We start from the raw sequence: 27713 nt of genomic DNA, 5'->3' as shown, positions 1-27713 counted from the left end.
CAATTAGCGGAGTTACGATATCTATAAGTCCCAAACGAAACGGATAAGAAATTCCGTAGAAGAATATTAATTCCAAATGCCCGCGCGATGACGTCGCGTGCGAACTTATCTGCCAGTATGGACGGCGAAGGGATTTACGAAAAGGACACGCGAAGCAAGTCCCTCCCTCGATCTCGCAGTCCTTGCTTTCCAAGAAACGATTTCGCGTAATACTTATTCGCGACGCGATGCGTCAGACAATTCCGCGAGACTCGCGGTGTAAGTAGACGTCGGGTAATCTACTCCCAACAATCAAGAGCCCGCGGTTTTATGCATCGTGCCTTATCCTCGCTATATTTACGCTCCTTGTATTTGCGATAATAAAGAAGAAATTTTATGAAATCCGCTGCGTACTAGAAACCCCCCATTTTTCAATGGGTGCCTACTCTACCAGTTCCCAACTGTTTGCCCGCCGCGCAAAAATCTCGTGCTCCGTGGTTTTAAAGGCGGAGAAAAATGACGAGCGACGATTATCTGGCCGTTCCTCAAATGTTGATATAACGTTCCGACTGGTCTTTGCTTTCCATCCCATCATCGTGGATCGAGCTCGTTCGGTTCGCTTCGACCATTAAACATAAGGAGCCGAGGGAAGCACCACGCATGATTATCTCCGTAAGCGAGCATGTTAATGTGTCGACGATAACCACCGTGCATTCTCGTGTCCTTCATCGCTTACAACGTTGTACATGTTTATCGCGACCAGCCTTGCAACGAGCAGGTTCGCGAAGTTCACCTGGTGGAGTCTCTTCGAAGTCCTTCGACGATTCTCTCAACCTTCCTTTCTTTTCGTTCCTCTTTCATTTTGCCTCCGCTGCGATTCTGTTAGCCCTTCGCTAGGCCCGCGGGCAAGTCGATCATTCGGCATCGGTCTCGGGGAGGAAAAGACTAATTAGCAGCTGCTTTAAATATTACCACTTCCTTTCGCCTTGTTACTCTGCTAGGTGCTACTTTGTGGCGCGCGATGATATAATGCGTTTTTGATGATTGCTTTTGACGCGGGCATGATGAATAACCGGCTATCGTATTTGTAGCATTCTCGACCTGCTTAGTTCAATGGGTTGGAGTGGTATGGACTTTGGGATTGTAATTATGCTCGGTTGAAATTCATGGGGGAATTAGTACGTGTCGCCGGTGAAGGAAATACGTATCTAAAAACTGTTCCAAGAGACAAGTTTCTCTTAATTTGAATTTATTGGCCTGTGTGATTCAGGAAATCGTTCGCTTTCTACGAAATTGCTTCATTCCTCTTGAACTCGAGGGAGATACGTATTCTTCCTTCAGAAAGTTCGAAGGAGAAAGTGTAACGCAGTTCGCTAATAGGGAAAGAGATCAGAAGTAGTGGAAATAATTTTCCCTGCGATTCCGCGATTAAATAAACACACACACACACCAACTACTTTGGAAGCCGAGGAAAATTATATTCAAGTATATTTTAAGCACGTCCTCTTGCAATCTCCGTTTCATTCTCACTTCGCCAACGTCTATCGGAGCCACGAATAACTCTGCAACCAAGGCATTCCTCAAGTTTCGCCGGTACACTTTAGCCAAACGCTTCGCCGATTTCCTCCGTCCTTTTTGCGGTCGCAAAAAGTTGATCGGTCAGTTTGTACCGCGAACTTCGAATGACGAAAAGAGCTAAAGTATTTAATAACGTTGTACCAACGAGTCCACCTCAAGGTACCTCGCAAAAGTTAACTCCGAAACCTAACTCTGATACAAAACTGTACGATTAATAATTAACAGATCGCGTGACTTTCCAGTGCGAGGCTGCAGTATCATCTCGATGCGCCACACCTCGGAAACAATTCGGTCTACAGCCATCCACGTAAATTGACCAAATCGACTGGAAGATACAATCCAAGAGTCACGTACCGGAGACATCAGAAATACCCAACGAAGGAACTTGCGTTTCATCGCAAACGATCACATATACACGGTGTCTCGAACTATCTCTGAAACCGAGGTGTAAATCTCTCGTAGAAAGCTGCCATTCCTATCTTTCCGTTTCCCTATTCAGGTGAATTCGCGGATCTACGTACTCTGGACATCTTCGCTCTATTTTTACGAGTACTACCTGCCCCTACACCCGTCGATCTCTCTCCCGGATCGTCCGTTCGTATCCGCCAGGTTGAACCAACCGAGCCGAGGGATTCGAGCTTCGAAATGCTCGCGGTTCGTGTGCAACTGAAACGGTGAATCCGCCCCTGGCGCCATGGTGTGTGCCTGGAGATGTGCCATGGTGCGTGGTTGTTGGTTGCTGGCCGATGCCCAGTCTCCAGTCTGGCTGCAGCTGCGAACCGGTTATATACTTTCATCTGGCAGTCTTAGCACGGTCCCTAAAAGAGACTCCGATGACTATAGCCAGAGAGCGAGCACGAGGGACAGAGAGAGGGGAGGTGGAATAGAGAGGGAGGTTAATACCTGTACCAAGGCACGCTTATGCATTGGAAGAAAGGACGTCCAGCGTGGTCTTCCTCTTTCCTTTCCTTTCTTTTTTATCCCTCCTTCGTCCGACCTGCTACTCCTTCTGGTGTACCAACGAGCTCTTTTTGGTAACGTTCGTCTTTCACTTTTTGCCGGACGGCACACCAGCGCGGGCACAAAAGCCCGCGAAACTGGATAAATGGGGGAATATGAGGGACGAATTATGGCCGCAGCACGGGGACGACTAATTGGCGGTGCTCCCGATGAAATCTGTCCCTGATATCGGGGGATACTAATGGCTGGCTGGACCAGCGCGCATAGAGATACGGGGGTGAAGGTTGTCGATAAGGGACGAAAATCGCGAGGGGGGCTCCTTTCTGACTGTTGGATGCACGACGTTCAGCGGGGTAGCTCTGTGCAGGCTAACGGTCCGAGGAGAATGATTTGTTTGGCAGATTTAGGAGGACGTTCCGTAGCTCGTTGCGTTCAATGTATCAGGAATTCCTTCGCCAGAGGATGCCTGAGATGCTCGCCGCAGCGATCAGTGGTAAAAAAAAGATGGGAGATGAAGAATCCCAGGTAGCCGCGGTGATAAATTACCGAAGTGTACTCCATAATGTAACGTTTCGAGATGCGGAGTGATCTTCCAGTTCATTCGATCGCGTTTCAATGAAATCCTAGACGGGGCGGAGAGATGCTTTAAACATCTTTTTCGTCGGGTCATCCTTGACATTTCATTCATATTCCGCCCACGGAAACGAGTTTCTTCTCTAGGTGAGTATCATTGAATTTCTCGGATACTTTCTTATGCCTGGCATTCCATATAAGTGTTGCCAAGGTCTACGAGTTGGATTTCACGATCGCGGGGATCTCGTTGCTATCCACGGGTTATCGTATAAAAAAAAAAAAGAAGAATGAGGATCAGATAATAGAGAGGAAAATCCACGATACGAATACATATGCGATTGGCACGCGAGACGAATACGCGCGCCGCCGGTACTTAACGACTGGACGTCCAATGGGAATTACTCTATTCCCGAGAAGATACGTTTTTGTCACTGGAGGACAACATGCGAGCGGGACATTTTACTTGCCGCAATGCCCAGTGTAACTCCCTGTCCCTTCCTGACTTTCTTGACCCCCCTGAGCCACTCCTGTACCTACCTTCGTGGTTCGCCCCTCTTTCTCGTTCCTCTTCTGTATTTTCCTACCCTCCCCTCCCTTTTTCTGCCGCTCCTATCTTCCCCTATCCATCCTCGGCGTCTCCTAATTCCCTCGTACCTCCATAACTCTTCCCCTTGTATCCCACTAACTCCCCCCGGTTCTTTCTGCTGTTTCATCCTCGCGCATCTTTCCACGGCTCACCTTGCAGGCTTCTCTTTGAAGAATGCACTTCCTCGTGAGTTCTCCCTGGCCAGATCCTAACGAATATCACCGCGCAGAGTAAGCGGAAGATATTGTGTCGCTGCGCAATAAAGCCTGGCGAACGTGAGGCAGCCGGCGCATGAGCAAGGAGCAGGCAGCGTAAAATCGAGTAGCGGTTACGAAGGAGGATTCAGGATCCAAGATGAACGCGCGTACGCGTTACGTTCGGGAGGTATGGGTACACAGGAAATCCATTGTGAACACGGTGGAAATAAAAGCCGCGTGTACAGTTACCTCATCCTCAAGTACGTAAAAGGGTACGGAAAGGTCAGTCCTGTTGGAATTCACCATGCCGCGCAGTTTTTGACCGGTGGCTGCCTCTTGCAGTAACCGTCACGTAACGCTCGGCCAAGGGGACGAGTGCTGCGAGAAGAAAGACCTGTCTTCCTTAAATAAAATCTGCTCGCTATCTCGGTGCCTGCGTACGCGTGACCGTGGAGTCCGATCCACTGAGTCACCGAAGGGTACGGGTGCATTAACGAGCAATTGAAACAGCGGACACGACGAGGCGCCCCTTTGATTCCTACGTTTCTCCTTCGTCACGTTGTCTTTCATGGAATAGACAAGCTCCCTACTCCATCAGTCCCTTCATTTTAAATTTCATTTAACTCCAGGGAACTTGAAACGGTCGATTTAAAGAACGACGGTGTTCTTTCAAATCTCTGAATCATCCACTCGGAGACTGCGTTTCCATCGACCTTATGCGCCCCCACCCCCCTTGAAATCGCGCAACTTCTCTGCCAGGGAGTAATAATTGCGACGGGAATATACGGGGATAATAAATACGACCGGAGTATACGGGAATAATAATTACGACGGGTCTTCGCAATATGCTTATCTTTCGAGATTTAATAAATTCCCTCTTAATTAAACCAGCGTAGTAAACGACTACCGTGCCGCGACATCTGAACGCGGCTCGGGAAATATCGCTAGCACGCCGGACCAGTTCAACGAACGGAACTCGCGGTAGGTACGAGAGGCGAGGCATCGATAAGATTAGAAGGTGATAACACCCAGGTGCATGGATGCAACTGAATCGCAAACGAGGTATGCAGACTCGCCTGGCCCGGCACGCGCATACCATGGAAGAAGTATAGTCGGTATGTTATCTCGTCCCTCCGATAACATCTGCGCACGATAAAGCAGGGAAATTCATAGCTGGGGGAGTCGGATTGGTTTACCCTGTTTTCACGCCAAGTGGAACGCGAGCCACGCGCGTGCATTCGTAATATTCCGCTTATTACGTTACATTCGTTTAGACACGTCTATTAATTCTAGAAACCTCCAGGTATTCCTATTCTCTCCCTCTCTCTCTCTCTCTTTTTAATTTCACCTGCACCGAAGCGATATGACGAAGAGAGACTGACAATGTCGAGGATGCGAAGAGGGGAAGTCCCGTCGGTGCACGCCTCGGGGAACACGATGGGCTGAATTCAACTCCGAACAAACGTGCGTTTTGTGGTGTTCCGTGCACGGTCAGTGCTCACACCGCAGAACGAACGCCGGCCACCGATCTCCGTCTCGGTTCTGCCTTCAGTTTGCTGTCGTGAGCTCACCTGGGCAGGTGACCAACTCGATCGTTCGATAGCCCATCGCTGATCAATAGTTCCACCTTCGATCCCTATGCTAACAGTTTTCAAACACCTGCAACTACTCGCCTACGCGGACACTTCGATCCTTCCATAGAAAAATCGTCAATTCCCTTCGAGAAATAAGACGACGAGCATCCACTGTCGGCGCTCAAATTTCGAATCCGAATCTACTCGGCGCTACAACTGGGACGAGTGAAGTGAAATTTCTCGGTTCGGTACGAACTTCTGAACTCTCGATTGCTATTTAATTCTGTATGGAAAGGGGGAGGAGATCAGAGGAGCATCTACCTCGTCAACCTGCTGCTGGAATCGTTAGTTGGGATGAGAAATAGACGATTTTGAACGCAGAGTTCCCTCGAAAGCGAGAGTCAGAATGTTAATTACACCCGAGAGTTGCTGGAAACTCGTGGCACCTGCGGGCTCAGAGCGAGGGTGATCGACTATCGTGGGTAAATCGAGTTTATTGCCGCAGGGGAACGCTCGGTGTAACGCCGCGAGCTCACCTGGCCAGGTGAACACGCTCGGTGTGCTCCGCAGTTTATCAGTAACGTGCTGACAGTCCGCACGGAGCTGCGAAAAGCGTGGCTACCCGAACAAAATCTCGCGTTCAAGCCAGCCTGAATGCTGCCCCGGCAAATTGCCCTCTAATACGGCCATTCTCTCGATAAAACCGCGAGTGAAACAAGTCGTGACTTTTGAACGGAGTGACATGCTGCCAGTGAAAGTTTAGGAATTTGTCGCACAGTGGCATCGAGCAGCAGTTCAGTACAAAAGGACAGGTCGAAGCCAGGTACTGCAAATGCGCGAACACTCGGTGCATTTCTAACCGGCCGAAATTACGAGGGGGGAGGAAAGAATGTGACGAATTGATGCATCATGCACAACAGTTCCATGGAGCTTGTAAGTATCATCCGATCAAGCATCCTACGAAGTACGAAACTGAATTTCGTTCGCGCGTTTCGGATAAACAGATGACAGTTTCAAATTGCGACAGAGGGAGGGTAGCGTCACGCGCTACTGTCAATCACGTCGGGGTGGAATTTCATAAATCCCCGGACGTGTAATTAAAACTGCTTGCGTAGAATTCAGCGATTAGTAACTATCGTTGGAAAGCTTCTAATAACTGCATAGCTAAATAAATATCATTAACTCGAAGAGTCGAGTCTCACTGATAGGTCTTTCTCAAGTAAAATGAAAACGCGAATACGCGATGGGTGCGCAGATGCTGCAGGCGCCCATTGTGATTACCAGCGTCCTCGATTTATCTCGCAATTCTGCAATTAATAATTAACCGCTAATAATCGTGACGCAATCTCGAATGCAACGTAAGGACGTCATCGTAATCACTTTTCGCCTGTGCCACATAACACAATGACATTACGAAACGACATTTCTCCTTGGCATTTATGAGGGGAAATAATCTGGGTCCGTTGCAATTATTCCTGAGACGGTTCGCTCTCACGGGCTACATGCATTTAATTTTCTGCAATCCTACACAAGCTCCAGATTCATCTTAAAACGGATTTCGGAACTTGGACGATTAATTATTCCCGCTGAAAACAGCAGGAATACCGCATGCTAGCTTAAAATACCACATCTAGATAAATAGCTAAAACGAATCCCTAACTCCTGCAGCCGGAACGGCAACAATATACCGCGAGGACTATCTCGTCTTTGGGAATCACTTCCCTACGATTATCATAAATGTTGCAAGTATAATACGAGCGGTATCCCTGAACATCTGGATGGAATCTGCCCGCGCATCGGACTGAGAACTCGAAATGCTGCATGAAACCTTGCCATTCGGCTGCACTCGAGTAAATCGGATGGATTCCGGCGCGTTGAAAAGGGATTTTTCTTAACTGTAAAGCGGCATCAAAATGAAAATTTCTGCAGCCACTTGGCACGAGTTCAAATAATTATCATCGTAAACAGCAATTTACCGTCGGCGCGGCGTGCCTCGCGCTAGGGGAGACGGTGATGCGTGCCGTGGAAGGAGTCCGTCACGCAACGATATCCCGTGTATGGGGTGGGCTCGGATGCCAGACGGTATGGCATGGGGTGTGTCAATACCCCGTGCGGTGTTATCATTCGGAAGCATGCATGGCAGGTGTAGGAAATGACGTCACCCGCCTCGGAGTATCCCCGTTCGAAACACGACCTTACCCGTCCATTTTCGTCAGAACCACCATGCATAAAAAGCTTCCTCTGTTCTCCCCCAGGCTGGAACGCAACAAAGGATAGCCTTGCCCCGTTGGCTTAACAACCATAGCCACCGATGTGCATATCTTGTTTGGAACTTGAAATAGAAAATTCATCTCTCTCCCCTCCCTCCCTCTCTGCTGCTAATTGCTTTCTACTCATCGCTCGCGAGGGACGGTACCGATTAAATCTCCGCGAACACTCCCGATTTCCCGTAACGCTTTCGGTACATTTTTCAAACCGAGCGCACACTCGAGGGCGAACTTTTAATTCAGCTTCGAATTGCTCTTTATTCCGAGCTCTCGAAGATCCAGTTAGACACGAACTCGCTAAAAAAAATGATGTTCCTTAAGCTCTCGCCGAGGAACCTTGATGGAATTGGGTCGATTCGTAAAACTTCACCTGCATCGATTTATCAGTTCGACGGACCAGGAGGACGCGCGATTCTTGATGAAAATTACCTACGCTCCCCCGCGTGGAAGATCGCGTTTTCAGTTAGCAGCAGCAAAAAGATGGTAACTGTACACTGTAATGGGTGTGCCTGTTATCGCCCCAGTTGTTGCGTCGCCTTTTTCGGGCCGTCTGAAAACGGCGAACCTTCGAAGTGCTCTCCTATTTAGCAGTCTTAAAAGTCAAGAGCGTGGCCGACACACTCTGTTGGCAACAAGAACACCACGCGGCATATATCCCTGGGTGTTCCTGAATTGGCGATCTATCCGTAGGAAACATCTCGACGCGTGCCTTCAAACCTGCTATTATCTTGATCGTTCGTTGGGTCGTTCAAAGCCACCGCGTTATCATCCCGCCAGCCACCGCCATCATACTTTTCCTACGCTCGATTCAGAATGGGGCAACCTTGGCATAGAAAGCGAGAACCGAACTGTTCGATGAATTCTCCTCGATTACTTCGCTTTTCCGTGATCGTAAACACGAGAGCGATGTTTGTTTTAAGAGGAGAGAGCTTTCGGTTTTATCCAGCCTTTTCTTTCGAAACTTGCAAACTGATACGCCTTCCACGAAACAGCAGTAGAATATGTCTGTTGTAAGCAGACACCCTGTTAGGGCTTAAAACGTCTTACCAATGTTCTGGTTGCCCAAAGCGTTTCCAGTTCAGCAAGAGAACGTTCTTGGAAGTCATGGCCGAGAGTGCGCGTTCCCTTTGGCGTAATTATCACGCAATAGCGGTCACGGGAAGAAAAGTGGTGGAGTGTGAACTGTAATTTCGAGGAAGGGAGCTGGTCATCTTGGTCACGACTCCTTCCGTAATCTAGATGCTCCTCGAGACTGAATTAATGACGTTTCGTAATCTGGCTTAACTATCTGGTTTCCGGGCATCGGCCTTGCACACCGCTGACCACGGCCGGATGCTTTTGTCTACAAAGAGCGAACGAGTAGCAGGAGGAGAAGCCGGCGAACAAGGCTCTAATGAAGTCAGCGTGGTTCAACAACCGTCGAACACCTTTCGTCCCAGCCTAATTTCATTTCGATGCTTCTGACTCACGGTGGCCTATCACCCGTCGATATCGCCGAGTGATAGCGTTTTTCTTACTTCCAAACGTGTGTGAATGAAGCATCGGTGAAATGGTGCTTCGAAAGCCGGTAGCTCTTTGTTCAATTATTACGAAAGAAAATTAATTTCATCGAACCTTGCGTCTTTACTGTTGGGCTAAAGTATTAAAAAATTAATTTTTTCGACAACGCTGATTTGCGACACTCACAGGTGTTTTCTCTTACCCTTCGTTTCGTCCAAGGAATATAATGGAACGTATGATCACGCTATTGCCGATGAATCGAAGCAACGTCTGCCAATCTCTTTGACAGACACGTGAGAACTGTCAATCTGAACTCGGGGATTCGAATCTCCATTCAACGGGAACGCAGTATTCTGATTAGCTGTCTAACACGTGGCGAAAGTTTCGTGATTTAGCATCACCTGCCTGGCTAGGGAGTTAATAGTCTGACAGTGGGAAGCTGTCCTGAGTTTGTCCTGTTCTAATTTAATCGTCTAATAACACTGTATTTGATCTAACGTACAAATAAGTTCCTAGTCAGACTAAAGATGAAGGGCCAGACATATTTCCCCGAATATTCTCATCTCCTTTCCACCCCTATGCCTCGTTGCAACAACTATCCAGCATTAGAAGCAGATTTTGAACTCTCCAAAGTAATTCCCAGAAGCACCGGCCCGAGGATCAATTTTAAACGACTAATTCTAACGCGAAACACTACAAAGGGCCAGTGTATTTGATTAAGGGAATTAAGGAGTTCCAGCGGAGCGTATCGCCAGCCACGAGGCTGGAGCAAGTGAAAGGGGAGCTCATAGAACAAATCATTTGTAATGAAAATTCGAGGAAGGCGAGGCGAACGAATCAGTCCATCGAATCAGCTTCTCGGAAGACGAGAATCTGCTCTGTCTTTCACGCTTGTATTACGGTTATGTGGTATAACACCGACGTCGTGGGAAACCAACTGCGACTTCCGGCGAGCTTTCACTTCGGTTAATTGTCCTTGTGGTCACTCGCCGCTCTTGACAATCTTGACATTGAACGGAGCGCGCCTCCTTATTGAGAGAAAGCACCCGGGTACATGTTTATCACTTGTCAAATTAAACGCAACGGCTGGAGAGATAATCGTCACGAGCTGGTTTTGCTTGTCGGAGAGGTTGGTCGTCATTGCGATCATCGAGCGCTGGCTTCGCGAATTTCCCGTGGACACAGAAAACGCAGCAGAACGCTGCAATGTCTTAGGACGATACGAAAAAAAAAATGGGCATGGCACGTTCGTTTGCGGTCAGAGTTTCTCGAAAAGCAAAGTAAGTGCTGCTTCAGCTAGTTGACGTTTCAAATATCTTAAAAAAAGATTTCAAAATCCAGATCAATGTCGAAAGAAATTAAGAGGCACAAGGGGAATTGAAGAAAAATTACTGCGATGTAAATGTACCAGCTAACCGCGTACAGTATTTTATTATTCGAACAGTATCAACTGCACGCCAGGTGGAACGTATTAATTGCAGGATAACGTAGTTGAACAAACGATTCATAAATAAAGAGTCGTCGGTTGCTCAAGTGAACGAGGCAGGATGCCTAACGGAATTCTAAAATTATTGCTTCATCAGCAAAGTCTACCGATAATGGCGTATAGTTGCCGAGAGTATTTTATATAATATGTGTTCCTTACACTTCACTGCGCTTTTCACTTCCTATTACACCATACGAAGCCAAGCCGCTGCCCGAGGCAAGTGTTCCCAAGAAAATGCCATTACCCTGAACGATTCATCTCGAAATCGCTGGACGAACATCGTTTCCAAACTATCGCGTAAGAATAATTCTCTAATGGAGAAGCTAATGACGAAAGCTGGCGACAATTAAGGCTCATCGAATCGCCCCGAGGTAACTCGAGAAAACCCCGTCGATCCACGGACGAATTCTCTCCTCCTCGGAGAAATCTGCTCGCGTGCCGCGAGAAAATCCGTGTCCTTTTTCTTTTCGTAACCGGTTCATTCGCACTTTTCCCCGATTCGCAGTACGCACTGGCTCGGTGCTCGATCCTCCTTCCCGCGTTTTCACTTCGCGCCACCAATTACGGCGCTCCGAGAAGACCCGTCTCTAATGTTGCACAGTCGGGTTAATTAACTTTAGGACCAGAGGGGACGAGCGCCTCTCGACGAGGAAAATCGCACGTCGGTGAATTAATACGAGCGTGAAAGTGACACGTGCTCTCGAAAGTGGCGCACCGCGAGGCGTATCAATTCATTTAAATACATCCACGAGCATAAATTTTTCCTAGAAAGTAATTACAATTTCCTGCGCTCTTTTCAAATGCAAAGTGATCCAAGCTTTTAATGGTCTCGTTACGGAAATTTCCACTGAACGTGCCCACGGTTGCGAACTTTCGGATTTATTGGTGAACGTGAACGGACGTAATTTCGTTGATTGAGCCAACGTGGACATAGAAATGATGAATGAAATATTAGTGCCGCGGGTACTTCTGCCAAAGGCTTTTCACTTTTAATGAGACTTCGCATTCTAAGATCGCACATATTTGTCGAAGCTAATTACCTTCATGGACAAAGCTCTACGGGTTGCTAGTATCCCACGGACAAATTTGTAAATAATTATTATAACCTTTCGTGTTTTAGAAACTCACACGCCAGCGTGTAACCCACCGAGAGCACCAGAATCTACGCGGAGCGCATTCCCGTTCGGCGGGGGCGAGTGATCATGCCAATTAAGGGATGCATGCCACCAAGATGACCTCGACGAAACCAATCAGCACGGTTTCATGGCTGTTACGATCTTACAAGAGGCGCAGATACAAGCCCCAATGGCTAGCGTTTGTCTTCGTCTGCCTTTTAGCGAGCTGCTCGGCGCGGAACAATCCGCCTCGTTTTCTCATCGACGGCCAAACGGAAATTATTCTCAGGCTGAAGGAAGGGCCTGACACGCCAGCTGGTAAGGACATATGGAAAGCTCGTTCTGCTTCGGTGCACACTGGCGCACAGCTGAAGGTACATCCACTGGCGACCGAAGGCTGTGTACACTTGTTAACACCTTGGAGCATCTTTCGAGAAACGTTGACCCACGCCGCGTCTGCACACGTCTAATATCCCCCGTGTGCTGACGTGGCTTCGGGGAAGCGATCCTCCTCGTTAGCAGCTTCGCTCGTGGTTGTTTGATGAAGCAAATGTTGCAAGCAGCGGGTGGAAGCAGTGTAAAATTAGCTACGTGCGATAGTTCGGAATTGAATTACTGGCGAATGCTGATCTGCTATTGTTCGCTGGGTATCTGCTTTCGATCAGATTAATTTAATAAGCTTCCTCCTCCGTTATTGCATGGATAGGCTATAGAAGAATGGCACTTGCGTGGGGACGTCAAATACCTACGTCGATCGCTTTGATTTCTGCAAGCTTCTGTCTCGGGTGTCGCAGGTTCTAGCTTCGTCCTTCGCGGCTTGAACGTGGACGGGTCTTCCGATAGCCGTGCGCCAGTGTGCAATGTCTACGGAGCAATCAGCGTTTCCGCGCATTTAAATTAATTACATCCCTTTGCTCGCCGGTGCATCGCGTTGCCATTCGTGCCAACTGGTTTCTGTTGCAGGCAGTTTAATTTACAGGCTTCGCGGCGTCGATCCTGACGGTGACAGCCTGACGTTCGGCGTTAGAGATCAACCTGGCAGCGACGTGATTCGGGTCGAGAATTTCAGCCCGAACGAGGCCAATATTTACCTGAACAAATTGCTGGACAGAGAGGTAATCTCGTTCCCCCGATGTGATCTATTTCGTCGCGACGATATCTCGAACGACCGCAATACCGAGATCGCTTCGAACACTCCTGGGAACGGCTCGCAGTACCTGAAGCGTGGCCACTACCCTCTATCGGTCTACCAATCCGAGAGCTCGCGTATTATAATTTGCAATCTTGACGCAGCAGCCAGCAGCCGCGTTAGTAAAAGATCAAGCAAAGCGGAGGATGTAAAAGTGCACGGGCTCTTTGCGTAGTATTTAGCAGAGGGAAGAAGCTCGCGGATAATTACGAAACCTAGCTCGATTGAAAAATCTCGGACTCGCTTAAGTCGTAATTATAGTTAAAGACGAGCTAACGACTAGTGGAGTGCCAAATGGCACGTCTCCGACGGAAGAGTATTCTTTCCTCCATTCCGCTAAACCGTAAAGGATAGCCTAGAAAGCGATTTTTACCTTCACCCGTTTTGCACGAGAGCCGAGGAAAATAATTTCTACGTTCGCTTCCTCGGACGGGTCGCGTTCCTTTTTGCATCTCGCACGAGTGCCCGTCGCTCTTCGGATACCTCTCACGCACCACGTGTGCCTAACCGCGGTAACAACAACGCCGAACACGTTAGAGAGAAACTCGGGGACGCGCGGGAGAAGCGCGGAACCGGTGATCTAGGGTGGATCTGCGCGTGGAAGTCGTTATTTTGTCATCATCATCTCCCTTAAACGCGAACGTTAGCGTGCCGGTTAATTCGATCCCAGAGGATACGCGCCTCGAAATTATTAGTTGGCCGCTTCGTGTATGGCGATCGAAGATTCTTGGGATTGATCTATAATAATTGAGGCGGCGCCGTGGCTTTCCATGCGACAAACTTATTTGCATGCAACCCGGTTTTCTCTAATCGTTCGATGCTTTCCAGTCGACTTTTCGAATGGGTGACGAGCAAAAGGAGATGTAAGGTCTATATAAAGCCCCTTGACAAGCGTCAGTGATCTTTACGCGGTGCAAACTGAGTCGAAATAGCGAGGAACGATGTGGAAATGGGGATGGTTATCAGAGTTAAGGTATCGGTATCTCTGCAGACTAGAGACGAGTACGCACTGGTGCTGACTCTGTCAGACGGAAGACTGGGGGAGGGAAACTTCATCACGCAGAGCCTATTGATGCTGGTGGAAGATGTTAACGACAACGTACCCATCTTTCGACCACATCCCACGTCTTTGACAGTGAGGGAGGACTCTGGCCCAGGTATTCTGACAACTGTCGAGGCCACAGATGCGGATTTAGGAGCGCACGGACAGGTGGTGTACTATCTGCAAGAACTCGACGGTGAGAACGACGTGTTCAGCGTCTCCACTGTCAATGGGAAAGGCATCATCCGCCTTGTCGGTCGCTTGGACTACGAGAGAAAGTATTTGTACCAGCTGAGGATTTTGGCGATCGATCGGGCGATTAACGAGAAGGTCAGTTTCTGATATGCGAATGATCTGAAGTCTCAGGTACATTAGACATTTCTGCCTCGGATTATGAGGGTACTGCATACACTCTGTTCGAGATAGATCCCCCATAACGTAGCGGTAGTTATCTACGTGATAAGAACTAGCCTTGTGAAGTACCCCAAGGATAATGAACTTGTTAATAGCTACCACGCATCGCAGACCATTTGAGAATGTGCTGCTTTACAAGTATGCCCGAACTCACCATCCTATTCCTCCGTAATTATTCCAGGTAAACACAGGAACAACCGCGATACTCGTCAAGGTTCAGGACGTCGAGGATCAGCCGCCAGAGTTCATCACCATGACGCCTGTTGCCAGGATCAGCGAAAATGTTAGGATAGGAACGTCTGTGCTCCAAGGTATGTTCACTGGGCCCGATCCAGCACTTCCGCCGCTCTGGGCAAAAATCATTCTTGTCGCCCTTTATTGTATTTAATTATAAATAATTCTTTTAGAATACAATTATTGACGGTGAGTGAAATTTGTCGTAGGTACTTAATTGTTGAATAATAAGAGCTTTTTGTTTTATACAATATTTAGTAACTATTTAAAAACAATTTCTAAATTCAAACATGTATTTTGTACTTTTTTGCCCCTTCTCAAGAAATTTTACTCCTTCATTTTTTTATTGTAATTTTTTCTTTCTATCAATTTTGCCGCCCCAAAGTTTCCGCTCGTGGCAGCTGCCCTACTTGCGCTCCCCTATATCGGGCCCTGTATGTTCACACATGTTCACAGTACGATTATACCACGAACTATAGTATCCAGCATGACTGAAGACATTTCCCGTGTAAACACGTATCGTACCATTCTCGGCGCACCTTGCACAATTCATGAGAAAATCTTTTGCAGTTCGAGCGGTCGACGGTGATAAGGGAATAAACAACAGAGTGACGTACAGCATCACCCAAGGGCCGAGATACCTGTTCGACATAGACGCTACGTCCGGCCTGGTGTTCACCAGGGCGCAACTCGACAGAGAAGCGGAGGAGAATGCCGAGGGCACTTTCGTCCTGGAGATCACCGTCAGGGAGGTGTCGAAAATAGTGCCTGCGCCGTCTGTGTCCACCGAAGTGACCATTATCCTGACGGACGTGAACGACGAGACCCCCAAGTTTCGAAGCCCGCGATACCGCGCCGAGATAAACGAGAATGCGCCGCACAATACCCCAGTTAATTTCATCGGGGATGCGGTGCCGGAAGTCTACGATCACGACTTGGTGAGAAACGGACGTTGGATAATTTTGCGAAACGATTGCGGAATTTCCGCGCCATCTTCCCCCATTGGCAATTTACATTCGGCGAATTCCACGATCGTATAATGCGAACATAGATTGCGTTTCAGGTAGAATTTTAAAATTCAAATGGCCCTCGGTGGCCAGTTTCGATATGTGATTTCTATTTCCTTTCTAAATTCCTGATTACGTGATATATTAGTACATATGGAACTTTTTATTTCTCGTTAATTAGTCACTATCGACGAGCACAAATCTCTCGCAGTGCTCCATATTTTGTGTGTCGTTATGTAAGCGTACTTTTAAAAGGTAGAATTTTTCGAAACGCGATCTGTATCTGTTCTGTCATTTTAAGGAAGTGTTTCAATGAAGTTCAGTGCACCTTCGGCTGTACTTGGGGGTTTAAAAGGGAAGGTCTTTTTTTATGAAACATTTTTTTTTCAGGGAACAAATGGTACTTTTCGAATGTTCATCGATGGTGGCGATGGGATATTCGACGTGACACCGTCGAGAGGAATTAACGAGGCTCCTTTTCTGATACGAGTGAAGAATTCTAGTAAACTCGATTTCGAAACGATATCAGGTAGTTGAATAAACTATTCGGACCCACTGTGCGCTAATATTTCACGCGTTTACCTTCATCTTCGTTCCGTTCTTTTAGAGGTGAATTTTACGTTGATCGCCAAAGAAGTTGTCCCAGTAGCGCCGAAATACAGCACGGTGCCAGTGACAGTTTTCATAAAGGATCAAAACGACAACTATCCAGAGTTCACCGAAGACACCTACGAGGTGTCCATTCCAGAAAATTGCGCCGCGGGGACTACAGTGGCCTGGGTACAAGCTCTCGACGAGGACAGTGGGAATTTCGGGACTCGTGGAATCAGATACACCCATTTGGGAGGAAGTATCGCTCACGTGTAAGTAGAGAAACGCAAGATAGTACAACCGTAATGTAGGGAATTCAATCCCGGGATCCCTGCTGTTTTTTGGATTTTAACACTCCCAGGATTTGATATATCAAGTTATAACTTATTCCGAGAATTTCGAGAATTTTTAAAAACGTAAATTAGTTTATGAACAACTGAAAAATATAAAAACGGAATCCAAAAAACAGCCGGGATCCCGGGATTGAATTCCTTACCGCAATGGGAACGAAATCACAGATATCAAAAAACTATTTCCACAGCGTTGTTTTTGAGTAAGCAAAGTATAGTCAAGTATTCTTCGCCTTGTTTCTTCAACTCTAGACTATCGATGGATCCTCTGACTGGTATAATCACCGTTAAAGAAGCTGGACCGAGTTTTGATCGAGAACTAGTGTCGCGCCATTATCTAACGATCGAGGCAAGGGACGATCTCGGCAAAGGCAATCGTAACGCAGCTCAGTTAATCGTCAACGTCAACGACGTTAATGACAACCCACCAGTGTTCCTGCAGAACAAGTACGAGGCCGTGCTTTTGGAGAACGAGGAGCACTTCGAGTCACCACTGACCGTTGAAGCGTTCGACATCGATCTAAATGGTGTGCTAATTGATCGCCGCGCAATATTCACCCCTAGATCAACAGGAAATATAAAGATCACGTTTATTGTAATTTTCATAGGCACCAAGAACAGCGAGGTGGTCTATGCTTTAGTATCTGGGGAATTCTCGCGGAACTTCAGCATCGATTCGAGGCGAGGTGTAATCATCCCGACAACCTCGTTGGATTTCGAGGCATTGCCCATCAGTCAAGGCCACAGGGAGACTTCTGTGCGTCCACTGAGATTGACAGTGCGAGCCAGAGACATGGGTGCACCTAGCCTGAGCACTGACGCGCCATTAATTATTTACTTGAAGGATATTAACGACAACGCGCCGGCGTTCGAGAGAACGCTGTACAAGAGGAGCATTCCTGAAGACCTGCCCGGTGGCACCAGTGTAGTTCAGGTACGTAGTGCCGCGAAGGAATTTAATAAACCCATGCGCCACTGGTGTACCATAGACACCCGTTACAGGTTAAAGCTTGGGACAAGGACTTGTCGTCGCCCAACAACAAATTGGTGTACAGAATCCAGAGTGGGGCGGGTGATAAGTTTGTCATTAGTCCGGAGACAGGTGTGATCAGAGTTGCCCCAGGCTCCAATCTGGACCCCGATCTCACTTCACCGAAAACTACGAGATACAGCCTGAACGTCCTCGCGATAGACAGCGGAACGGAGGTTCAAAGAACGGCCGAGGTTCTCGTTAATATCACCATCGTGGATGTCAACAATAAGCCACCCGTTTTCATCGATCCTGGCACAGTCACCATTCGTGAGAACACTCAGGTGTGTGCTTGGATTTGACTGCTAAAGCGTATTCAGTACAATACAATCTCGCTTAACAGTATCACTCTAAATTGCGGTGACTGATAATCGTGCATGATGCATCAGGTTGGAGCGTACGTGCACCGAGTTGTGGCAAATGATCCAGACATAGCGCCGATCTTGCGCTACCGCATAGATCCAAACTCGTCCGAGGCTAGGAACGAAGAAGGGACGTTAATTAAGATCCAGGAATACGACTATTTGTCTACTTTGGAGTTAAACGCGCTAGACGGCTTGCTTCGAGTAGTAAAACTGCTGGATAGGGAGAGAGTGGAGACGATAAGATTGGGCCTCGTCGTTGAGGACTTAGCTGCTGTCAGAGGAGTGCAAATTGCGTTCGGTTAGTATCTGTTAGAAAATTCACATCTCCAGCATTTCTTAATATATTACTGGACGTCTGATTTTCAGCTACATTGAATATAATAATCGAGGATGAAAATGACAACAATCCGAGGTTTCGCAGGCCGTTTTATAGACGGTCAGTGACGGAGAACAGTAAAAACGGTGTTAATATCGCTAATATCGTGGCCGACGATGCTGACAAAAATCGCAGCATTACGTACTCTTTAGAGAGCCCAAGGGAACTGGCGGATTTGGTGCACCTTGATTCTGAGACTGGCGAAATGGTCGTCGCGAATAAGATCGATAGGGAGCAATATTCCTGGCTGAATCTAACTGTTAGGGCTACTGATTCGGGAATACCACCAAGGTAAAGTCATGCTTAATAAATATAGTTTTCCTTTAGCCTTCCTTTGAAATTTAAAACTGACGAATTAAGAGTACCCCTAAAGTAGAAGCAATGCTTGTGAAAGTCGTGTGAACTAATAACACTTGTAGATCAAGCCTTGCCGAGGTGTACGTCCAAGTGTTGGATGAGAATGACAATAATCCATATTTCGTGACTGATATCAATAACTTGACTGTCATGGAGAATGCTAAGATCGGCACAGAGATAGCTGTCATTCAAGCTAAGGACCCTGATACTGGAGACTATGGAAAGATCACTTATCTGCTGGACAGAATGTCGTCTCAGGCAAGCATTCCAACCACTCTTTCTTGTTTAATTTTATAATAGCGGCTAGTTGAATGGAATGGCTTTTTATGTCACAGGGAACTTTCGCCATTCATCCTGAATCCGGTGCTCTAACAGTCGCAGACTCCATCGACTGGGAAGCTAAGCAAAATTACGTTCTAGTCATAGAGGCTTGGGATAACTACCAGTTCGGCTACACGGCTGGCGAATCGAGAAACGCGTTCAAACAGATCCAGTGAGTTCGACTGCCATTTCGTTAAAGCATTAGACTAAGAGGAGAGCAAATTATCTTAATCGATAGTCTACAACAGATACAAATTTCGCTTTTCAAAGAGTCACTGTAATGGATGTCAACGACAACCCACCGAAAATGGACGTACCGCCAACGTGTATCACTATATCGGAGTTCCATGACGTCAAGGACTTAATTTTTGTTATTAAAGCGAAAGATGCTGACGATCCAACGACACCCAACGGTCGAGTGAAAATTAGAATCCTTTCTGGGAATGAATTAGGTCTGTTCATGTACCTTGGCACTCAATGTTGAACAGTGGTTGAGAAACTTTAGCTTCAGAGAAGTGATTACAGCGATTAAAAATGCAAATTCATTTACATCACAGGTTTATTCATCCTGGAACAGAAGGATTATTGGACAGCCAGTCTAAAAGCAGCCCATTCACTTCGAGGGAAATTTGGAAATTATTCGCTGCATTTGGAAGCACGCGATCTTGGCAGTCCTTCTAACAAAGACACTTCAGTTTTGAATATCTGCGTCACTGATTACAATGATAATCCACCAGTGTTTCTTAGCCCTCAACATAACACAACCATTCGCGTACCAGAGGTGATTAATGACTATTTACACTGGTATTAGTTCAATGATTTTAAATGTTATAATCAGAAAAGAATCATGGCTAATAGTTTTATTCCAACCACCCCATTGCCTCTTTATTTGGAAGATGTAGACAGAAGCAGAGTGGGAATAGCTGAGTAATTCATCGTTGTAAATGTAAAACTTTACAGAACGTGACAGTTGGCACGCCGATCATTCAAATCGAAGCCGACGATGCTGACACTGGCCCAAACGGTGACGTTCATTTCCGTTTGAAGCAAGATTTGGCTGGCCACTGGAGGTCGTTTCACATTGACGATACAACAGGAGTGATCTCGCTGAAACTTCCGTTAGACAGAGAAACTCAAAAGTTATACGAGGTAATTAACAAGGATGCTAAAAGCTGAGCCTACAATAAAGAGATTTAAAGAAGAATATCATCAGTAATATTTTCGAGCACAGATCAGAGTGGAAGCATACGATCTGGGCACTCCAACTCCGCTCAGCTCGGATCTAGATCTAATAATCTACGTTCGAAACATCAACGACTACGAGCCACAATTCCTAGTGGACATTTTCAACACCAACTTCACCGAAGAGCAGCCGCCTGGGTCGGAAACGGTTCTACTTCCACAGACCATTGACAGAGACGAAGTTGACGAGCTCGATGATCCTCCAGCTAAAGTCTGTTACTTTATAGTGAGTGGAAACGACGATGGTCTATTCGTCCTCGACATTCATAAGCACGAGTTAAGTGTAAGTCGACATTTCGTTCTAAACACTACTGACAGACTATAAATTTGCGTAAGCACTTAGAATTACATGCTTATTATACAGATTGCCAAAACATTGGACAGAGAGCAGCAAGAACAGCACTTGCTAATCATAAAAGCAACTGAAGACTGCGACACTGTTCCAGCGAACGAAACATTCTTCGACGAAACCAACGACACCACGCTGAAAGTCATCATAGATGTGGTCGACGTGAATGACAATCCACCGAAGTTTGTTAGTAAAATATTCACTGGTGGCGTTACCACGGATGCTGACTTCGGCACGCAATTTATGCACGTGAAGGTGAGACACCGCGAGCCAACACGAGCAAAGTGACGTTATAAAGCAAACTGAATGACTGTTCTAGGCAATCGATATGGACGCTGGCGAGAATTCAATAATCAATTACTATCAAGTCGGCAAAATGCACATGACATTAACAGAGGGTCTGGACGATATCGAGCTGCAACCATTCCTCGTTAACAAGCTCACTGGAGTAGTGAGTCTAAATTTTGATCCTCAGAGAGGGATGAAAGGATACTTTGACTTTATGGTACGTCGAATCGACTTGAGGGAAATCTACGTTCATTTCCTCAGATATTCTGAGAAGAACAGATAGGTACCATTAACGCGAATTTACTGATTTTTTTTTTTATTGATTTAAACAGGTTTTAGCCAACGATACACAAGGTCTTGCAGACACAGCAAGGGTGTTCATTTATTTATTACGAGAGGATCAGAGAGTTCGTTTCGTGCTGAGGCAACAGCCGCCGGAAATTCGGAACAGGATAGAAACGTTCAGAGTGTGAGTTCGGGAAACTAAGTTTCCATAATTAACGCTAGTGAAATTTTAATTATCCTTCACAGCCACTTCTCAACCTTAAAGTGCTTAAATTTCTAAATAAGCATCGAAACTTCATGGCTTCTACGCGAGGCATCGAACTCCGCAACTAAGTGCTGACTGTTTTAGAACACTGGGCAACGTGACCGGCGCGATAGTGAACATCGACGAGTATAAAGTCCACGAGAATCACGATGGCTCGGTGGATCGAACGAAAACCGATCTCTATTTGCACCTGGTGAACCGTCGCGACAATTCCATCCTCGAGGTGTCGGAGGTCCTCGAGTTGGTCGACAGGAACATCGAGAAGCTCGACGGTCTGTTCAAGGAATTCAATGTTCTCGACACGCAACCGGCGCAGTATCAGCCGATCGTTCAGTACGAGCAAGCAGGAACGACTTTTTGGCTTTTGACTTTGACCCTGTTTCTGGGCGCCCTGCTAATTCTGTGCATAGCCCTGAGCCTTTCGCAGAGAGCCTCGTTTCGAAGGCAATTGAAAGCAGCGAACGCGTCACCTTTCGGTAACTATCGATTACTTATTCTACTAATTCTACTTATGGGACCAGTCCCACGCCAACGTTTTCACGGTTCCATCGCATGTTCCCTTTCAAAGGGGAAGGTTAATACGTTTCTCCTGCTTCTTTCAAGGTACGTCAGACGCAGAGTTCATCAGAGGACCTGGACGCGTTCCAAACACGAATAAACACAGTGTGGAGGGATCCAATCCAATATGGATGCACGCCTATGAGAACGAGTGGTTCAAGAGCGACGAATCCGTCAGTCATACGTCCGAGAGGGATTCTCTGGATGAGAATGCGCTGAACAATGAAGAGATGATGAACGAAGTGAACACAAACCAAAGGAACGACGATAAACCGTACTACATCGAGCCAAGAGTCTCTTCCATTTCGAGGTAAATATTGTTTGAGTATTCTGCCTCTCAAAATTTAATCTAGCGAAGCTTTAATCAATATTAAGCGCAGTAGTGGGTTTAGTACGATACGGTTAACAATGAGGAATATTCATTTTAGCTTGGAGAGCATCGCAAACATTCCACACGATTTCCATCGCCATTCGCCCATACATCGAGCACAGAATATGATCGTCAACCCTCTCGGCAAGAAAATCGAAACGACAGAGCTGTAGAACTGACCAGCGACAGGAACACCCTTTGTTTAAGCGTTATAACAGTTGTGCGCTCGCGAGGAAACTGTAAATTTAGAAGCGTTCGTGTAAATAGTCAGCCCGTACAAACGATAGAGATATTTAATATTTATTATACGTTAATATTAAACGCGACATCGACGAATATTATTTATTGTCAAGATCGTAGTAGTTTATCGACTCCAATAAAGCTGAACGATTATTCCAACGTACCTAAATTTCACTTGTACACAGGGTGATTTCAGTTAATGTACGAAACGAATTTAGAATAATGATCTCTGCACGGTGCGAGTCTATGTTACATGTTTCGACACCTTTGTATTATTTTCTGAGCAGTAAATAAATTGATAACGTTGAAAATTCTGGGTCGTTTTATTTAGCAACAGCGAACTTTCCTAGCTGTTTATAATATTCAGAATGAATTGGAGTCAGGTAATATTAGCAGCTGAACCGTATCTTCCTTTTCTGGCTACAATATAAAATTACAAACCCCCGTAAAGAATTTATACCTCAGCGGCATAAATCTGTGAATGTAAAAACCAAACAGAAAGTTTCGTGTAACTGGTCAGCTGCGCTTGTTTACCTAACGCAGCGTGTAAAAAATGCATTCTCACGCTCGGTTACAGTAAATTGGAACATGCAAACTGGGGTTGTAGAATAAAGCCAAAGCCCCGGAACCATCTTGCCGGTGTTCACCCTTAACTGGGTCGCATAACATTAAAGTGCAGAGGAACTTAACACGAATCAAGCCTCAATATCGACTTGCGCGATCATGCCTTGAAATTCCTACGATGATGTCCGCCTCGTTTAAGATCGGGCAGAGAGATCCCCGCGGTATTTTCGTTAAATAGATTGCTATCCGAGGGAGGGCCTTCGCCAGGTGGGTAACCCGTGCAGATAATATCGCGGCACGAAATACAAGTGAAAGAAGAATCCATTGTTTAAATGCAAATTAACTTGGACGTACGGCTTGACCTCGGCGGGTCAGTCACACTCTGGGGTCCCTTTCACCCTTGGGAGGTCTTATCGCGTGAGTTAACGCGGCAGTTTCCCATTTAACTGAATTTTAATGATGCTCCGCTGACGAATCACGATCGGACACGAACTCTCGATCATTCTTAATTCGGCGGAATATGAACCAGTGAACTCTTAACACTTAAATCACAGGTGGTAATTGCCAAGGCGAGGTAGCAGCGTACAGCGTAGATTATTCAATAATGCGATGCAGGTCGCGGGAACCACCTATTTCAACAATGAAATCAGTACCCTCGACATTTCACTGCAAACACCAAGGACTGGCGACCAGAGTTTCCCTGCTTTCGCGCTACCGAAATGCAGATTTCCTAGATTATCAGTGAACATGCAAGGAGAAATGGACTGTGTACACAAATAAAAAACGGCACGCTTAGGCACCAATTAGGAAGCCAGTTCCGAAACGAAGTCCACCGGATAGCAAACCTTTCCATAAAATTAAATGAAAAGAAGAGCAGGAAGATTTCTTTTAAGTGCGACGTAGTAATGTGTTCGATACAGAAAAGTGGAGTACAATAAATAAGGCTCGTTTCAAGCCTCCGTGGGACGGAAAATGAGCCAGCAAGGACGATGATTGAAGTAATACGCACAGTCGGCTGTAGGTTGTGGGGTAAGGAAACGGGCACGTACCCTCTTATCGTATTCCTGAACGTCAGCCTCGCGTGTAACTGTATGCTAATCTTCAGTGGCTATATAAGCGACTGGTCAGTGCTCGAGTCACTCCCCTGCGTCGCTCCCTTTCAACCCTCTACTGGCCCAGACTGCCTGCAGAATAACCTAGTAGAGTTTCCACCGAGAATCAGTGGCGTAGCAATCATTAATTAACAGAAACAAATATCCCCTTGCCAGTTACAGAGTCAACCGAGCAACAAACGCTAGAATAATTTATCTCCATCATCTTCTGACGAGCCTTTCCTCTTGTCGTCGTTAACTTTTACAAATAATCAACGTAGTTGCAAGAGAGGAACTAGTACGTGGGTTTCCACTAAATTATTTACCAGCAACTTTCCTTTTCGAAAGATAGAGCAAAGAATTAAGAATTGTTAAACGAGTCACGTGCATGTGCCGACTTCATTAACCCCCGAATATGCATTAGCCCCTCAATCTTTCCATAAAGAGTGTCCCATCATCGGTCGAGACCCCCGGGAGGCTGGCGATTTTTTGCGCCAGTAAGTGATAAATAATCATTATTTCCTGGGGCTATATCGCCTCTAGACCCGATCCTGTATCACACCACTACGACACTTGCAGCGGCGCATTTATTCTACGCGGGATTTGCATGCACAGGGCCCTTTGTGTGCACGTGCCGCAAGCTCGACACGCCATAACAGTTCTCCAAACGCCCCCATTCCGTTGCTATCATTTTAGCCGCTGACTCTTTCGCCCGCACTGTCGCGAATTATTTCTTTACACGGCTAGATTGGTTCCAGCATTTGCTACCGGTTGTTTCGCGAACTGAGCGGTTAGCAGTTGAGTTTACCATGATTGGGGACTTCCTGTGCATTGGATGCACAAAGTGAATTTTCCAAATTCAGGCTTCGTTAAGATTCTCTTAATTTCGAGGAGGAAACGATAGCGCAACGTAAAAGCGTTACTACCGCTCTGTAATTAAAGCTAATCCTTACTGGCATTACCATCATTTATAAACTTCCCCCCGGCACTTTTAATCCTGTAGGCGTTATGTAGACGGAAGCAGTGATTAAAGAAGAAATATCGAATAGCGAGATGTCTATCGTCGAAATTTCTACTCTGTACTCGACAAATCACGCGACCCCTGCGTTAAAGCCACCCTTCTTATTAGGGGCTGCGTAGCTGCTAATGCCCCGACTTCTCAGCTCCTGACTCATCGACGTCACGCTGCCGTTCGGTATTACATCGATAACTGGCAGTTTCTTTGTTGCACGCATTGGAAAGTCAATGTCTAAATCAATTCCTACGATACAGCGCCTACTTGTCAGGTGGGGGTGCATTCCTGCGCTTCGAAAGTAATCGCAACTTTCAAATTTCTGGAATATAGGGTAAACTGTACAATGATTGCCACCCTAAGCGGAAATCCCAATTGGAATGTCTATATTTTTTGGTGAAGTTTTCATATGGTCTTAATTTTCAGTTATTATCAATGATTATGGATTTCTCATTAAAATAAAACATCTTGAGTAAAACAAAAGTAGGCATAAAAGTACAATCATTAGCACCCTAAAATTTGAGTATATATATAGAAAAGCATATGTAGTTAAAAACGAAGTTTAAAGTGTTTAAACAGACTGTTTCATTAGCTATTAAATACCTGCAGCACTTATTGTTAGTAAATCTGTATTTCAATCTATTACTTACCTTACTTAAAATACACTTATCTACCCCTTACCAAAATTTTAAGAAAACGCCTAAAACTCACCCCTTTGCCCCACTTTGCGGTGTTACCAGATGTAAAATGTGTAGTTCAACTACTGGGCTTTGCAGTGTTTTAGTCAAAGAAAAATAAGAAATTGCAAGAAAGTACTTTCTAAGATTGTACTTCTTAATATTTGGCTTTTTAATCGGGAGTGCCAATGATTAGTGCCAATGAAGCAGTGAATATTTCATGGACCCTGCTGTTTCAACGATCTCCACAGGTGTCTCCCATGGACACTGTTCATCCTCGACGTATCGCGGAAACAGGACACGATCGATGGCTCGAAGAAGAAGATCGGCGATCTGAGAGGAAAGGTGGTTGCACCCTCGGCAACCTGTGGAGGGGGTGGTCGGTATGACGCGACGTACACGTGACACCATAGTACAGCGTTGGCGTCGGGGGTTGAACGGGACAACCCCTTCACATGCGCGGCGCTCGTGGCCACGTGAAGTGTTGCGCTCCTCCACAACCCTCGAAAATGTCGACCCTCGACCACGGTTAATTCGCGAAGTGAAGTCCACCCTATTTTGTTCAGACGACTAAATCGTCGATGTACCTTGGCGCAACGATATCTCTGAAGGATCGAGGATCCATTAAAGAAGCTAAGACAGTGGAGGGTTAAAGATGACGGACATTCTGCTCGACCTGTGCTGTGAAGATATCATGTTAACGTGAAAGTGTTTTGTTGGATGTCTTTTGATATTTACTAGGATTCCGAGGGTTCGACAGTTTCGTTGATCACCGAGACATCGAGGGGGTGGAGCTTTGTGGAGACGAGCAGCTATCGAAGAGAAAAGGGAACGACTCACGAAGAGTGTGTATCGTTGAGTGTATGAATTATTTTGCGCGGGAAAAGTATCCTTGGAGGATGTTTTAAGGGAACGATCGATGGATGTCCATTCGAACATGCATTGCTTCACGGTCTCGCGGTATTGAATGATTCTGCGATCAGGCAAGTTGGAACGAATATTGTTTCGTTATATGTTACTCTATCCTTATAATTAGAAATTATTTTTGTTCGTAGCAGTACGAATGTATTAGTACTCCTACCACCAAGCAGTAGAAATGTAAAGTGTGTGTATAATATTAACATAATGCGATGCAACAGCCTTCACTCGTATGAAACTTGAAATTTTTTTAAAAATGCCAGTATAAATTGGCCTTTCCACATTTTATCCCGCATATTTGAATTTCCAAGCAGCCCCACACATTGAATACATCAACCGAAACGTTTTAGTTGACGCGTGCTGTGTGCTTTAAGCCACAGTGGCATGCCAGCACGACATTACGTCTCCCACTAACGAAGATATTTGATCGTCCCACATTTTCTAACCGCGAAGGGTGTTTGACCGTTTAATAAATACAATTAATAAGAGGAGTATTCTGCCTGATTGAAATTCAATGAAATGGATTCACGAAGGAACATTCAATTGAATTAAAATCCTTTTTCATTCGTCGCCGTAATAAATTGAAGGCTCGACTAATTACATGACTGTACTTAGAGATCGTGCCAATAATTAATCACGAAATTACTCAGAAATCTTTGGAATCGTACTCGTACTTAGACGTAATACGTATTCGTAAACAGTAACAAGTGATTTCCCTACGGTGCTTATAAACGCGCTAGGAGGAGTACAGTTGAGCTACAGC

General features: G+C 46.1%; 1 protein-coding gene across 1 annotated transcript; it reads left to right on the top strand.

Moving 5' to 3' along the window:
* Positions 1-5770: 5770 nt before the first annotated feature.
* On the top strand, positions 5771-22993 carry LOC143371339 (cadherin-23-like). The gene is made up of 25 exons (XM_076816436.1): positions 5771-6380; positions 11821-12133; positions 12779-12930; positions 13996-14376; positions 14642-14771; positions 15265-15632; positions 16092-16230; positions 16309-16564; positions 16895-17169; positions 17251-17576; positions 17645-17956; positions 18062-18335; positions 18404-18704; positions 18833-19028; positions 19106-19263; positions 19362-19543; positions 19649-19872; positions 20052-20240; positions 20323-20616; positions 20698-20937; positions 21002-21187; positions 21303-21439; positions 21605-21996; positions 22124-22388; positions 22507-22993. Exons 2-25 carry the CDS (start codon positions 11917-11919, stop codon positions 22619-22621), a joined length of 5709 nt encoding a protein of 1902 aa, XP_076672551.1. The 5' UTR covers positions 5771-6380; positions 11821-11916; the 3' UTR covers positions 22622-22993.
* Positions 22994-27713: the final 4720 nt, after the last annotated feature.

This window comes from Andrena cerasifolii, chromosome 7, assembly GCF_050908995.1.
Source record: "Andrena cerasifolii isolate SP2316 chromosome 7, iyAndCera1_principal, whole genome shotgun sequence".
NCBI classification, from domain to species: domain Eukaryota; kingdom Metazoa; phylum Arthropoda; class Insecta; order Hymenoptera; family Andrenidae; genus Andrena; species Andrena cerasifolii.
This window is presented reverse-complemented; position numbering and strand designations above follow the sequence as displayed.

What these genes read in the sequence shown, in the direction of transcription:
- LOC143371339 (XM_076816436.1), top strand. Translation starts at nt 11,917, where the DNA reads ATGCATGCCACCAAGATGACCTCGACGAAACCAATCAGCACGGTTTCA. An exon ending in AGGGCCTGACACGCCAGCTG is followed by an intron (nt 12,134 to 12,778) that starts GTAAGGACATAT and finishes TTTCTGTTGCAG; the next exon opens with GCAGTTTAATTTACAGGCTT. An exon ending in AAACTCAAAAGTTATACGAG is followed by an intron (nt 20,241 to 20,322) that starts GTAATTAACAAG and finishes TTTCGAGCACAG; the next exon opens with ATCAGAGTGGAAGCATACGA.